We start from the raw sequence: 15,004 nt of genomic DNA, 5'->3' as shown, positions 1-15,004 counted from the left end.
TTGGTTGAACTTGAGTAGGGGTATTTGGAGATATTGAGTTAAACTTTAAGTGCACATACACTTTGAATGCTTTAACTTTGAGAGATTTATCCTGAGTAAGTAAATGCACATGCAAATAGCTCATTAGTACCTTGGTGTTCTTCATGTATACTTGAATGTGGGTAGAATGTCTCTGGAAAGGATACGAAAAAGGTATTAACACTTTTTTGCGTCTTGGGAGGTAAACACTGTGGCTGCAGAAGATATGAATGGAAACTTCTGAACATGATTAAGACATGAATTTATAAGACATGAATATTCTTTATGAAATAAATGAGCATATATTACCTGCTAAAGTTAATGTTTGAAAGAAAGGACACTGAACTAAGTTAAGCTAAGCCACATGTGAGATACACCATCACTGGATACCCAGAAGGTATTTGTTAATGCCACATAGTGTTTAGGTGTTTGCCACTCATTTTAGACATATGTCCCGAAGTTTGGTTTTCTAACTGACCTTTTTTCTATTTTGTCAGTTTTTGGTATTTTCACTTTATGACTTAATTCATTTCTGGGACCAGGCTTTTTTTTGTGTGTGTGTGTGTGTGTATTTTGTTTAAAAATTTTTCAAACATAAAAGCTAAAGAAAGTGCATTTTTGCTTTATGACTTTTTTTTCTCATTTCTGGGACCAGGCTTTTTTTCTCTTTTGTTATAAAATGTTTCAAACATAAAGAAAAGCTGAAGAAAGTGCACTTTGGACAAAAAATATTCACTAATATTCTACAACAAAATTCTTACCATATGCCTTTTTATCATCTACATCTATTTATCACCTTTTTAAATTTAATGCATTTCAGAGTAAGTTGCCAACAGCATTGCCCTTTCTACCATATATACTTCAGGTGGCCTGGAATTCATTTAAGTTCATTCCGGAACTCTTTTTTTCAGGTAGAAATTTATGTGCAACAAAATGCACCAATCTTAATTGTAACATTTGAATTTTGGCAATTGTATACACCTGTATAACTCAAATTCCTATCAAGATCTAGAGTATTACCATCACCCCCAGAAGGTTGGCTTCCATTGCTCCTCAGCATTTTTTTAAGTGGTGATAACTTACTCCTGTGTGTTATTTTTACGTCGTAATGATCCTCTGAGTTTGCACTGTTTGATCAGCATGCGCTCTGATGTCGGAACATTAGCAAACCCAAGGTCCTCAAGAATTGACCTAACTCAAAAACCAAGAAGATCAAGTAGGAGTAGCAGTCACCACCCCTGGCAGCTGTGTAGGTGGTGTTCTTTGATGATTGTCTGTGGGGAAAGGCGGGGGGTAGGAGTCTGGCCGGGCAGAAGGAAGGGGGTCTTATTAATGCCCTGTGTTCACAAGGTATCCTGCAGGTGCAGCTTACCTCAGTTGACAAGCTTCCTAGCACCCTGGTCTCTTTTAATTTAAAAGTTTTAATGCCACCCAACTTACTTAATTGTGCTCCAAAATGAGAAAATTGGGATTGCATTATTTCCCAAGAAGAATAATAGTCGTGGATCTTAGAGCACAGTAGTGGGGAGAAGGTTGTGAGGGATGGGGAGCGCAGTTTAGGGCCCTGTGCAGCCAGGTGGCAACATTCATGCACTTGGGGCTGGTGAGGGTTTGGGGGGAGCAGATGGGATATTCCATGGGAAGAAGAAATCTGAAACAAACTGAATTTCTTTTCATAAAAATCTTGTGAGGTGCAGGTATAGGGACTGTAACATTACTGATATCTCTGATGTAATAAAAATTAGTTATTTCAGGGGCGCCTGGGTGGCTTAGTCGGTTAAGCGTCCGACTTTCGCTTAGGTCATGATCTCGCGATTCGTGGGTTCGAGCCCCGCGTCGGGCTCTGTGCTGACTGCCAGCTCAGAGCCTGGAGCCTGTTTCTGAGTCTGTATCTCCCTCTCTCTCTGACCCTCCCCTGCTCATGCTGTCTCTCTCTCTCCTAGAAATAAATAAAAATATTAAAAAAAAAAAATTAGTTATTTCATAGGAGATGATTTTTTTCATAAACATTTTATAGATTTAAAATGTTAGTATGTTCTTTTTTTTTAAATGTTTACTTGAGAGAGAGTGCATGAGCAGGGGAGGGGCAGAGAGAGAGGGAGACACAGAATCTGAAGCAGGCTCCAGGCTCTGAGCTGTCAGCACGGAGCCCAGCGCGGGGCTCAAACTCACAAACCATGAGATCATGACCTGAGCCGAAGTTGGATGCTTAACCCAATGAGCCACCCAGGCGCCCCCCAAGTCTTAGCATGTGCTTAACTTTGAATTGATTCATGATCTGAGAAATAAATGTAATGAGATGGTTTGTTTTAAGAACCAGGACTACAAAAGCAGTGTTAGTAATACCCATATAACAGAACCATTGATATGAAAGCAACCAATGCTGACAATTACCGTATTGCAGATACATTAGCTGATTTTCATAATCCTAAAAACATAATGTGTCAATAACTTGATACAAACCTCTCTTTTAGTAAATTTGTTGTTTTTGGTTTCATGGTACTTTGTTTTTAAGCATTTTGTATTCATTATCAATAATATATACTTTTTTAAGTGAATTGTTTTTTCTGTGTTTATTGATTACCATAATATAGCAGTTATAACTAATGTACATCTTCTCAAAGCTTCTGATAACTCTTGTTTCCTAGCTCATTCCCTGCTTATGTCTTTTTTCTTGGGTGGTTACCTGTAACACAGAGTTAAAAAACCAATCACTTAGGAAGCTCCAAGTCTGTGATTTTGCAAATTAAACCTCTGTGCAATTGGCATGATCTTTTTAGGTAGCTTGAAATCAATATATAATAGTGGTATTTGAGGTTTATTGAATACTTACATTTTGTATGTTTTACATTTATTATTAAACTCTCCCAGCCAACCCTATGAGATAGAGGTCCCATTGAGGGTTAATTTATAGCTAGAGCACAAAAGTTAAGTAACTTGCTCTTACATAGCTCATAAGTGGTAGTAGAGCTTGAATTCAGCTTCATTTTCTTAACTGTTGCACCAGAGACTTTATTCTTTCGACTCACCTCGTGGAGCCTGCCTTAGATTAGTTTACCAACCACCGCCAGTGGTATTCCTGGCTCTACTGTGAGGAACGTAGTGCAAATCCCTCTCAGTGGTGAGTTTCTTATTGTCCCTCTCTGATCTGTGCAGGCTGTGGTGTGACCTCCACAGCTCCCCATTTCAGATGGCTCACTTTGCAGTCACTCAGCATAAGTAAGCAGTGGCTTCGCATGTTTACTACCTTGATCTGGTGGTTTTAGGACATTAGGTGGGTTCTGATTAGGGTGTCCTGTTGAAGTATTCTGATTCCATCTCACTTTTGGACACAGCTTAGTTATCACAGGCTATTCTCGTGTTCGTATAGTAAATTTGGGTAATGGGAGGAAGAATGTGGAATTGCAGATGATGTATTGCAGTAATTTTGCTTTCCAGGTAAACAGTTTCCTACTTTGGAAATTTAAGTTTGCATCTGGAATTAGAGCTATTTTAAAAAATGTGTTCTGTGTTTCAGCTGGAAGAGAGCTTTATTTATCATGGATGCCCATTTCCCACATTATCACGAGTTTCTGCTGCTTCAGCATTATCAGGATAGCATGGTTTTAGTATTGGAAGGAATTTTAAAGGTGGCTTATGTCTAACATTTATCTTGTTTACACATAAGCCCCTATAGCACTGGGGGTATCATCAGTTAAAAAGTCTAATAACTTTATTTCTGGACAGTATTTTTGGTGCTTATTAGCTAGTGAGCAGGAAATACATTCAGTTTTGGAAAGTGTGTTGCCAGAGCTAAATTGCTAAAATAAAGCAGCCATTTAATTAATCATCTGGGGGTTTTTTTTTGTTTTTAAAAAAAAAATTTTTTTTAAACATTTATTTATTTTTGAGACAGAGACAAAGCATGAGCTAGGGAGGGACAGAGAGAGAGGGAGACACAGAATGTGAAACAGGTTCCAGGCTCTGAGCTGTCAGCACAGACCTTGATGTGGGGCTCGAACCCACAGACCGCATGATCATGACCTGAGCCGAAGTCAGACGCTTAACCGAGTCACCCAGGCACCCCATTAATCATTTGTTTTTTGTATATTTTTACACAGAAGAAAGAACCTTCTAAATCCAGCGTCAAGAAAAAAGTGACCAAGGTCGCAGAAGCAAAAAAAGTAATGAAGAGAAATTTTAAAGTGAATAAGAAGATAACATTTACTGAGGAAGGGGAGGTAAGATTCTTTATTTTTTTTTTTTAATGTTTATTTATTTAAGGGGGGGAAGGGGCAGAGAGAGAGGGAGACACAGAATCTGAAGCAGGGTCTGAGCTGTCAACACAGAACCCTATGTGGGCCTCAAACTCACGAACTGTGAGATCATGACCTGAGCCGAAGTCAGATGCTCAACCAACCAAACCATCCAGGCTCCCCGGGGAGGTAAGATTCTTAAATGCTTCATTTCTGAGGTACCTTCCACTTAGTATAAAGAGTTTGACACTTATACTGACTTAACATTCATTAAGAGAAAGAAAATGTTTCGTTTTCTTTTTTTTAATGGTTATTTATTTTTGAGAGAGAAAGAGAGCGCAAGCATGAGTGGGGGAGGGGCAGACAGAGAGGGAGACACAGAATCTGAAGCAGGCTCCAGGCTCCAAGCTGTCAGCACAGAGCCTGATGTGGGGCTCGAACCCATGGACCGTGAGATTATTACCTGAGCCACCCAGGTGCCCCAGAAAATGTTTCTTTAAAGCATGCTAGGCAGTTCCTCAGACTGTTGTCTCAGACATTTCGTCAGTTGCCATCTGTAGGCAGGAAGGCCTTAGTGACCGTAAACTGGGATACTTGTTGGTGCTAATGATGCAGAGTTGGTTTTGAACTTTCTAAATTCCTTTTTTACAGATTAGACTTTCCTGTCACGGTACCTGTCAGCATGTTCTGTAGGAACAAAAGCAAGAATCATAACACAACCGCTTGCCACAGCTTCTTTTTCTGGGCTCTCAAAAGTCTCTGAGTTGCGGTTCCTCAGTCTAGATGCTGTATTGGCGTGTTTCTTACTGGGCTGGCTTTGAGGGCATTTTCTCAAATGCGGGTGCTTGACTCTCATGTCACCAGTACCTTGGTCTCCTTTCACCATTACTCTCAGAGTTAGAAAGATTGCTCGTGAAAAGTCACTCTGTCACATAACTATGTTTTTAAATAGGAAAGAGATGTGGAAAGTCCGTGCCTGACATAAGGTGTAATGTTGGGGGGCGGCCACAGCGGGGTCTCACTCTTGTCACCCCCCTCCCCCAGGTTTCCCATGCGTCCTGGTAGAGTGCGCAGCATCCCATGCCCCTGTCCTCTCCTCTCTTCGTCTTCCTCTGTTTTCCTCACAGCACCTGGGGGGCTTGACATCTCTACGTGGTTATCGTCCTTTTCTTCCGCTCTAGTGGAATGAGGGCGGCCCCCCGAGGGAGTGTGATGACTTTGCTCACTACTCCATCCCCAGCACTGAGAATGGGGTCCAGCATGTATTTAGCCTGGAAGTTTTTGAATGGATGAACTGTTCTCTGATATCCCAGTAAAATAATGGGCTTTTAAAATGCTGTCATGTATCAGGTATTTCATTATCATTAATACAGGTGCTGTGTAAACAGGCTGTATACACTGGAGTATTTTAAGTTTATATATTTATTTTGAGAGGGANGCTGAAATCAAGAGTTGGATGCTTAACTGACTGAGCCCCCCAGATGCCCAGAGTATGTTTTAACAGTGGAGATAACAGATTTGGGTGTTACTTTGGGGAAGGGAGCTTGGGGCCACATCCCAGATTTGCACTGAGAACATGGAGTAAAGCGGTATGAATCACATGAAGAAAGTGCAGTTGTTGGAAGTTGCAGACGAAGCCTATAGAATTGATAAGTAATAGATCTTTATAAAATTACTAAAAAGAGGTCAGCCCCTGACCTCTGGTGGGCTAAACCAGAATATAGTTGTGTTACATCAGATGCTTACCGTAAAGTAAGATTAGTGCTGTTCCCATAATGAGGGTCCTCATTGTGCCTGTAAGCTTAACTGCACAGAGTATTTTGCTCCAAGATGGGTGTAAGTCTTTAGCTGTAAAATGTTTCAGGGTAACCTTCTTGCTGATGGGAGCCCCATATAGCTTTGAGCCACATTGAAACTTCTGCTCTAAAATCCTCAAAGAACTTTACATAAGCTTCTTTCACAGGGTCATGAAGCAGGGGAGTCGGGCGGTGGAGGCCACGCCTGCTCCCTCTCACTCCTTCCGCAGTGTCCTTGGCTGCCGGCACGGCTGCTCAGGCGGTGACATTCATGACCCTCAGTCCCTGCCCCAGGAATCAGCTGCGCTGGGTGGTAACAGCAGTGAGAGGTGGTGGGTACCCGTGACTCCCAGGCCCACAGCTTCTCTGCACGTTCACGAGCAGCCTTTCAAAACAGCGGCAGCTACCGCAATCCACCGGCAACCGGTTACTGGTTCAAGTAAGAGAACAGGTTTTGTCTGAATTGTCTTGAGTTTTACAGTGTTAGACCTGGAAGGTTATTGAGTCAAATAGACCTTTTGTTATTTTCCAGACAAGGCCCAGGAATGAAGGAATTTATTCAAGATTCTGCAGTAGGCCTAGCAGAAAAGCTGGGACATTAAGCCAGGTCCCCTGACTCCAGATCACTGCCCTGATTTCTTTGTTACCTTGTTCCTAACCATAAACTGTGTGGAAATTGCGTAGATTTGAGCCAGCACCTGAAATCTAATTTTCTTTAATGCTTAGTTGTTTTAGTCTTTATGTGTAGTACTAGGTGATAGGTGATTTATTGATCAGTTCTGAGCATGTGATAATGTGCCAGATACTGTGCTGGCTTTGAGAATACACAAACAAGATAGATGACTGCCTTCCAGGGGTTAAATTTAGTCAGAAGCACAGGGAAGTAAAAACTCCATAGGATGGTGAGAGGAGTGATGGACGTGTCACGGTCACTGGTGGAGATAATTTGGAACAGAGCTGTTGGAGCACAGCAGACTGAGAACACTGTTTGAGATGATGTTGAAGCGACTCCCTTCTCCAAAGGATTTCATGACATTTTCCTTTAATCCTGCTATCACTGGATGATGGCAGAGTTACTTTATCCTGACCGGGACAGTCTTTTCTGGGGTTTGCTCACTTACATTGTCAAGTTTGTTAGGAAGCTTAAAAAATACACGTTGTGGGGCATCTGGGTGGCTCAGTCTGTTGAGCATCAAACTTGGGCCTAGGTCTTGATATTGCAGTTCGTGCGGTCGAGCCCCACATTCAGCTCTGCGCTGACAGCTCAGAGCCTGGAGCCTGCTTCAGATTCTGTGTCTCCCTCTCTTTGCCCCTCGCATGCTCATGCTTTGCTTCTCTCTCTACCAAAAATAAAAAAAAAAAAAAAACATTAAAAAAAAATACAGGTCGTAAGGCAGAAAGTGGGAAAACATACCATTTCACAGTCATTGTACAAATGATTTAGTGTTCATGTTCCCTGTTTCGTGCGCTTACGCTGACCCTTTTTCCTGCCTGCAGTCAGTCCAGCAGTGGCCACAGATGCAGAAGTCTGTCTCCAAAGCTGCTGAGGAGGAGGACGACAGTGCTGGGGGCATCAACCTAGATAAAGCAAAGGAGAGGCTTCAAGAAGAGGACAAATTTGACAAAGAAGAATACAGGAAGAAGATCAGGGCAAAGCACCAGGTAAGCTTTCCATCTTGGATTGATACTGGGTGACATTTACTGTGTCCCTAAATATATCTAGACATTCATTAGGTGTTCGTCAGTAACCACATTACTTTCCTCTTTGCTTTCTCTAATGGCGTCTTTTTCTGTGGGTATTTTGTCGTCTTACGTAGTCTCTTTTTCTTGCTTTTGCTGGTGGGATCTTTGTGGAGTGACTGATTTCTGAGAACGTTGCCCACATCTGCTTTTGGTTGAGGTTACCCAAATAATGTTAGTGATTTCTTTTTAATCAAACTTTTGATTTTGAGATTATTATAGTTTTCACATGTAGTTGTAAGAAGTAATACACTCTATTACTGTCTCATACCATGTGCTTCATTTCTATAATTTTTGCCATTTCAGGAATGTTACATAACTAAAGCATTGTAATGTGTATGTAGCTTTTTGAGATTTGCATTTTACACTGAGCATAATTCTGTGTTGATTCACCGAGGTTGTTGTGTTTATCAGTACCTGGTAAGGAGGTACCACAGACTGGTCACCATTTACCTGTTTATGTGACATTAATGTTTTCAGCTTCAACTTTATAGTTGAGTTTCTTCCCACAGCAGTTAGTTGATAATGCATGGAAGATTTACTTAGTGTATTAAAAAAAAAAAAAAAAAAAGAAAGAGGAAGAAAGAAAGAAAGAAACCTTATAAAGAGAGCATGTTACGGCCTGTGCACTGTTAGCCTTACACTTGACCATTTTCTGTTATCTTTGAAATGGGCTACTTCATTCTAGTCACTCAGCGATATTAGTGCCTTTTCATACTACTTAATTCCCATAAAAGTGGGTATTTTGCTAAATAAATTACTTAGTTAATAAATTAAGATGGACTTACATTTTTAAGGATGTTTCTCTAGAATGCCCTTGAGACACTGAATGATTTCAGGGGAACACAGCATCATGGCTAAGGCTCCCTGCTGTAATATGGACTTCTGGGTCAAGAAACTCGTAGGCCTTTGGAGGTGGACATCATTAACTACACCCTGAGAAGGGTTTTTGTGGTTTTTGACTCCTGTTTGACCTCGTAACAATTCTGTGGCTCAGTAAACTTTTTTGAACGGTGGTTCTCATTCCTTCAAGGTTTGACACCACGTTGCGGTAGCATTTGACGAGTAAGAAAAAGCAGACATTGAAGATAGCTTCAGGGAAATGCATGGTAAAAAATTATCTCAGAAATGTGGGGAACAGATGAACCTCAGATACACTGTTTGCAATTGAGAACATTATCTCACAAAAGAAACCTTTCATGCATTGTTGTTTATTACAATACTTTAAATCAAAATTTAGCACTAATTATTATTAAAAATTTTAATAATGTTAAGAATGTCAGCAGCGTGTCACGTTTCTGCTGACAGTTCACTTAGAATACTTATCTGCGGGGGACTGAACTAAAGGACATTTTATCCTTATTTTTATTTTTTTATTAAAACATTTTTAAAATTTATTCATTTTTGAGAGGTGGGGGATGGGTAAAGAGAGAGGGAGATACAGAATCTGAAACAGGCTCCAGGCTCTGAGCTGGCTGTCAGCACAGAGCCTGACACGGGACTCAAACCCATGAACTGTGAGATCATGACTTGAGCTGAAGTTGGACACTTAACCGACTGAGCCACTCAGGCGTCTCCTATCCTTTATTTTTAAATCTAGCCGTAGGCATTTACATAAAGGAAAGTTTTCCCACTCTTGCCTNCCCCCAGTGTCTGGAAGTTACTGTATCCAGGTTGTTACTGTATCCAGGTTGTGAAGTATTCTTTCTGAAACCTTTAGAACTTAATTTCAAATGGACTAATTGTGCATTTATTACACAGTGTTTGTGTGTTAGGCTCTGTGAGGATAGAATACTTAATATACATGAGTTCCTCTGTCCTTGGGAAGATGATAATTAAACCATAGTTAACTATGGATATTCCATCATTGCAGAAAAGCTTTTTTATACCTTTATTTTTTCATTAACATTTTCAAAATGAATAATGTATTCACGTTATTCTAAGATAAAGATCATACAAAAGGTGTTGTTGAGAAATCTTGGTTTTGCTGATGCCCTTCATTCTCATTTAAACCTACCCCTATAGGTAACTATTTTTATTAATGTATCCTGGCCATTTCTTTATGCAAATACAAATAAATATAAATACAGATTCTTATTTTCTCCCTTTGTTACAAGAAAAGTAAGTATACCATGTATAGATTGTTCTGTACATTTCGTTTTCACTTACTTTTGTGCTTTTAAATTATTCATTTTCTTTACACCATTGTTAAAAGTAGCTCAGGATTTTTAAACTATACCTGTGTTTATCTGACAACAAGGTTGAACAGAGCAGTCTGGGCTGACACAGCTGTAAGAGAAATCACCAAAACTTCACATACTACTGGTTCCAAAGTCAGTACCTCTAAGTAAAATAGACCATAGAGCTCTTTAACAGGAAATCATAGCTGCTTATTTTGCACAGAATGGCCGTATTCTGCACATAGGTAACCTGAGGCAGACTTTCCATGTCAGAAGTTGAAAATGTTGTGTAGCCTGGAAAAAGTACAAGGAAATCACTAAAATAGACTTCTCTCTGTTCAACTTGAATGTAAATGCTACCTGAGTCAAGTTTGATGAGTTTCTTGGTGTTTGCCTCTGTAGAAATTATTACTTACACATATGTAAGTATTTATGTATTAAATTAGAGATTTCATGTTTGAGCACTTTGGATTTAATAAGTTTATTATAAGAGCAGATATAAGACCATGCATGTGCTCAGGTCAGCCCTGTACCAGGCTTCCGTGGACTGCACTTTTGCCTCAAAGACATGGCAAGTTTGAATGTTTGGCTTGTTTGGTGGAAGAGTGTTATAAGGAGAAATTCTTGCCTTTAAGCCCCGAGTCTGGCATTGCCTGGTCTGGTTGAGATGCCCAGTCACCAGTGTACATTGCAGTGTCTTGTTGTGAAAGGGGGAAACGGGGGCTCCTGCCAGATGGTCAGAGGGCCCCTCTCGCTCTGTGTGTATAGAGAGGACATGGGAATAAAAGTCCCCCGTTTTGTTTGGAAAAGGGAATTTTAATTGGTCACCTATCCCTGCTGACAAAAAGATTCCTACCTTGATGATAAGGCCTCCTTCTTATTTGCTTATTTTCCAGTGGTCACTAAACTATTATTTTAGAGATGAAACATTATTAAACCTGCACAGATTATTTTATCTTAATTGCTTTACCTGAACACATTATTGGTTTTGAAATCATATTTTTTCCCCTAATTGAGTATATTACTTACTGTAATGACAGTTCTTAGTTCTTCTAGCATAAGGTTTTACCTTGGGCAAATGTAATTATGTTTCCCTTGAAGTTGTCACTCATGATTTTAATTCTTTGGAAGAATACTGAGAAGAATTGTATGTCCTTAAAGAACACTTGAAATACTAACTTCAGGTCTCGGATAATCTTTACTTCATTAAGGTAGAAAAAGATGAAGAGACTTGACAAAAAATTGAGTAAGGGATGTGCCTAAAAGAATCTTACATGTAGAAAGAAAACTCTACAAAGTCTGTATTTTATTATTTATTATTTTAGAGAGTGAGAGAGTGAGTGGGGAAGGGACAGAAGGAGAGAGAGAGAGAGAATCTGAGGCAGACTCCACACGCAGTGTGGAACTTGACATGGGGCTTGATCCCATGATCCTGGGATCGTGACCTGAGCTGAAATCAAGAGTCTGGATGCTTAACTGACTGAGCCACCCAGGTCCCCCACAAAATCTGTATTTAAAAATATATGTATTTTAATGTTTGTTTATTTTTGAGAGAGAGCAGGGGAGGGGCAGAGAGAGAGGGAGGCAGAGGATCTGAAGTGGGCTCCACACTGACAGCACAGAGCCCCATGCAGGGCTCGAACTCATGAACCATGAAGTCAGATGCTCAACCGACTGAGCCACTGAGGCGCCCCTGTATTTTTAAAAATATGTGTCAATTTTAGGGGTTTCCATAAGTTAGGAATGTTCTTTCAGCATGTTCAGAATGTTTCATGATTATTTTCTGGTTTAAAAGGGTAACACTTAATATATACATGAGTTTTTGTCTTAATGATTCTGCTTGAAAGTAGTTGTTTGCTCCTGCTGTTTACAGTTCACAGCTTAGCCCCCAGTTTTGAACGTGCCCCTAGTATCTGTGGTGTAGGACTCTGCTCTTCATTGTTACCTGTCATGCTCATTCTTGACTCATATTTTCATCTAGCAAATTCTGAAAGCTCTGTAATTTCTACTATGACTCAAATAAATATCTTCTTTGTCCTGAAGCTTTATAAACTGAGCAACAAGAATTTTAACGAGTTTATAGCACAAATAAAAAGCTGGTGTCCCTGGGAGTAAATTAAGCTTCCTGCTGCGGGAACTCGGAGCTTCCTGCTCTGTGGACGTCAGGGCCCTGTGTAGCTGCTCTGTTTCACTGAGTCTGCAGCCAAGTTTTCTTTGCTGAGTCTTCATTTTTTCTTTCTGAGACCGTTCCAGCCCTCACCTTTTCCTGGCAGCTCATGGGAAGTGGTACGTAATGAGCACTGTTACTCTTTTCTGTGCTGAACCTTTTGAAACCACTCGTCAGAAGTTAGGATTATAGCAGGAGCTATAATTTTTGCATATTAGGCCATTAGTAAACTTGTATATTACAAAGGCAAAACCAGTATATTTGCATGGAAACAGTTTTCTTGTAATTCAATCAGAACCCTCAAAGGTGGGCTGGGGGGTCACATCAGTGAAAGGGATCTTTGTTTGAATGAAGTAAAAATCTGCTTTGTGGTGTGTGTCATCTTAGCTCTGGAAGATAACTTGTATTTAGGGTGATAATATCTGCTAGAGCAGCTGGGTGGAGAGAAGCAATACATCATGAAGTTCTCTGTCATTCCCTGGAAATTTGCTTGAGTGCTTTATTTGTTTTGGATTGTATGTATAGATAACACAGCCTTGTCAGGATAGGGTTGGACTGCTTGCAAAGATGGTGCTACTAGTGTGAACAGTAGAGGTTAGAAAAGAGTTAAAGGGACTTTTTAGAAAGTCTGTTTCATTTTTGTCTTTGTGGACATGGAATTGAGTTGTCATGGAGTCCAGGTATGTAAAACGTAAATGTATATGTCAAGAAGGAGAGGAGCAGTAATGAGGTATCTACAGTGCTGTGCTTCATGTGTGTTACTGAATTAGTGCTAACAGTTAACTTCTGAAATAAGTGAGCTAGCTTCAAATTACAGATGATGAAACAGAGACTTAGAAGGATCAAGAATTTGTCCAAGGCCCCAATAAGTCACAAATGGCAGGCCTGAGACTCTTAACCCCAAGGTCTTTGTCATTCTACTGACCTTGTTTTTAACTATTCAGTTTGTTTGTATTTCCCTTAAACCATCAGGCATTCTCTTAAACAGCTAACTCTGAAGCAGTGAATGGAAAGGTAAGAACAGGAGTGGAGGGTTTTGAGGAAGGAATGACAAATAATGGAAATTGTTCATGGTTCCAGAGCAAGGCCATTGGTGTCAAATACATTAAGGAATAAAGTAAGTGTTGTGGTCAGTAGCTTAGTTTAGGACCCAATACTGTTAATGTCTTTGCTTGAGTGGTTGTTGAATATCTATATAGTCACTAGCACCAGAGTTCATTTTTAAGTAGCCATTAGTCTGAGAGCCTAAGGCATTGTCACAGACTGGTCTGGCTTCGATGACCTTAAAATATTATCAGCGATGTCATCATGAGGATAAGGGACCGAGCATCTGGTGCTTAATTCCAAATTGGACTTCCTGAATAAAGCTTATTCATGCCTACCCCCTCTCCGGTTTCAGTCCTTTCTCCTACCATCACCACAAAGTATATTATAAAAAAGGAGCCAGCCTGTTACTATGGAGCCTTTATGATTTGGAGGTGTCTGCCTGAGAGGTTTCTGTTTTTATCCCAAAGAGCTTATACCATTTTGTGATATTCAGTTCAGCAGCCTGATATATGGGTCCTCCTTCCTGTTCAGCATCCAAAATAAGATATTTAAATACTCAAAATTGCATAGATCTTATCAACTGTGTGGCAAGTCTTTGAGCTGTTTATCATGTCTACTTTTTATTGTTAAAGTGAGATCATGGGATTTTTTTTTTGAAACACCGAATTATGTTTGAGAGGTGGAGTGGTGGTTGTTAGACTGATGGTTAGTGGCTGGAGATTGTGGTTAAGGAACATGGGCCGAGCTTGATGCTGATGTAATCAAGAGGTTCGACAAGGCCAGGCCATAGACTGCAAAGACCAGGGGGAACTAGACTGTTTTGCCAGCCCTTAGAAGCCCACCTTGGGGCCTGGGACATAGTAGCTCAGCAGATGTTTCCAGATACACTTATTTTTCTCCCTGTCTTCATATCCTTTTTGGAGTTGGTACAGATTTATATACAGAAGAGGGAACAGATCCAAGAACCTTGCTTTGTTCAGAGTCCCTGAGAAGGAGTTAGGTTAACTGGGATTTTGTTGTTGGAGGGCAGGGGGTGTCTTCAGGGCCAAAAATCTTTGTAATCATTCTTTTACTCACTTTTGTTGAGCCAATTTTCTTTCCTGAAAAAGAGGTTGATGTAATTCTGAAATAAGGATAGATGTCTCCTGCTGTTCTCTGTGACAGCTGGGAAATCAATTCCTTACCAGACTGACACAGTTGCCTGATATTCATTCAAATAGCTTATGCTTCCCCCAGCTCCTGAGTTGTATTTCCAAATCTATGAATTTCCAAGATTGCTATAGAATGAAATGATCTAAATACATAGTCCTGACTGTTGGTGAAATTCATACTTCATGGTATTTGCTTTTCTGGAAGCTAAGGACCTATTGTTTGTGAGAAGCCAAAAGAAGTATAATAATATCTATAAAGGGAGTATTTTGTACCTTGAAATGTGATTTTTCTGTTTTCCTATCCCTTGTGTCTTTGGTTTCTATTATTGAATTTCATGCTCTTCTTACATTTAATCATTTGTAGCATGGTAGGACTAAAGATAAAATGTTGCCTTCTTTTTGTGTGGCATAAAATAGCTTTTGCTACCAATATGTCCTCAAAAATGAAATAGGAAAATAAAGGATGTAAAGCATTTGAACCACATAAAATTAAGGGAGGAGAAGAACTTCAACTGCTCAGTCTAATAAAATTTAATTACATTTGCCCCCACAAGTCATTGTACTCCAACCTTTATCTTTCTTGCTTGTCATTTTTAACATCTATAATTCATATGTATATATTTAAAAAATTATTTCCTGCCTTAGTAAAGGGAAAAACGTACTTTCTTCT

The 15,004-nt window shown here is 39.9% G+C and overlaps 1 protein-coding gene across 1 annotated transcript in view; it reads left to right on the top strand.

The window, feature by feature from the left end:
* The window catches only part of DDX10 (DEAD-box helicase 10), a 287,390-nt gene that overhangs the window by 150,745 nt on the left and 121,641 nt on the right, over positions 1-15,004 (top strand). Inside the window, exons 16-17 of the mRNA XM_077777453.1 lie at positions 4,119-4,238; positions 7,547-7,711. Of these exons, the coding sequence (XP_077633579.1) occupies positions 4,119-4,238; positions 7,547-7,711 (285 nt within the window). The remainder of the gene's footprint in view (positions 1-4,118; positions 4,239-7,546; positions 7,712-15,004) is intronic.

This window comes from Crocuta crocuta, unplaced genomic scaffold, assembly GCF_008692635.1.
Source record: "Crocuta crocuta isolate KB4526 unplaced genomic scaffold, BGI_CrCroc_1.0 scaffold278, whole genome shotgun sequence".
Classification (NCBI taxonomy): domain Eukaryota; kingdom Metazoa; phylum Chordata; class Mammalia; order Carnivora; family Hyaenidae; genus Crocuta; species Crocuta crocuta.
The sequence above is the reverse complement of the archived record's forward strand: the minus strand, read 5'-3'. Positions and strand labels throughout refer to the sequence as shown.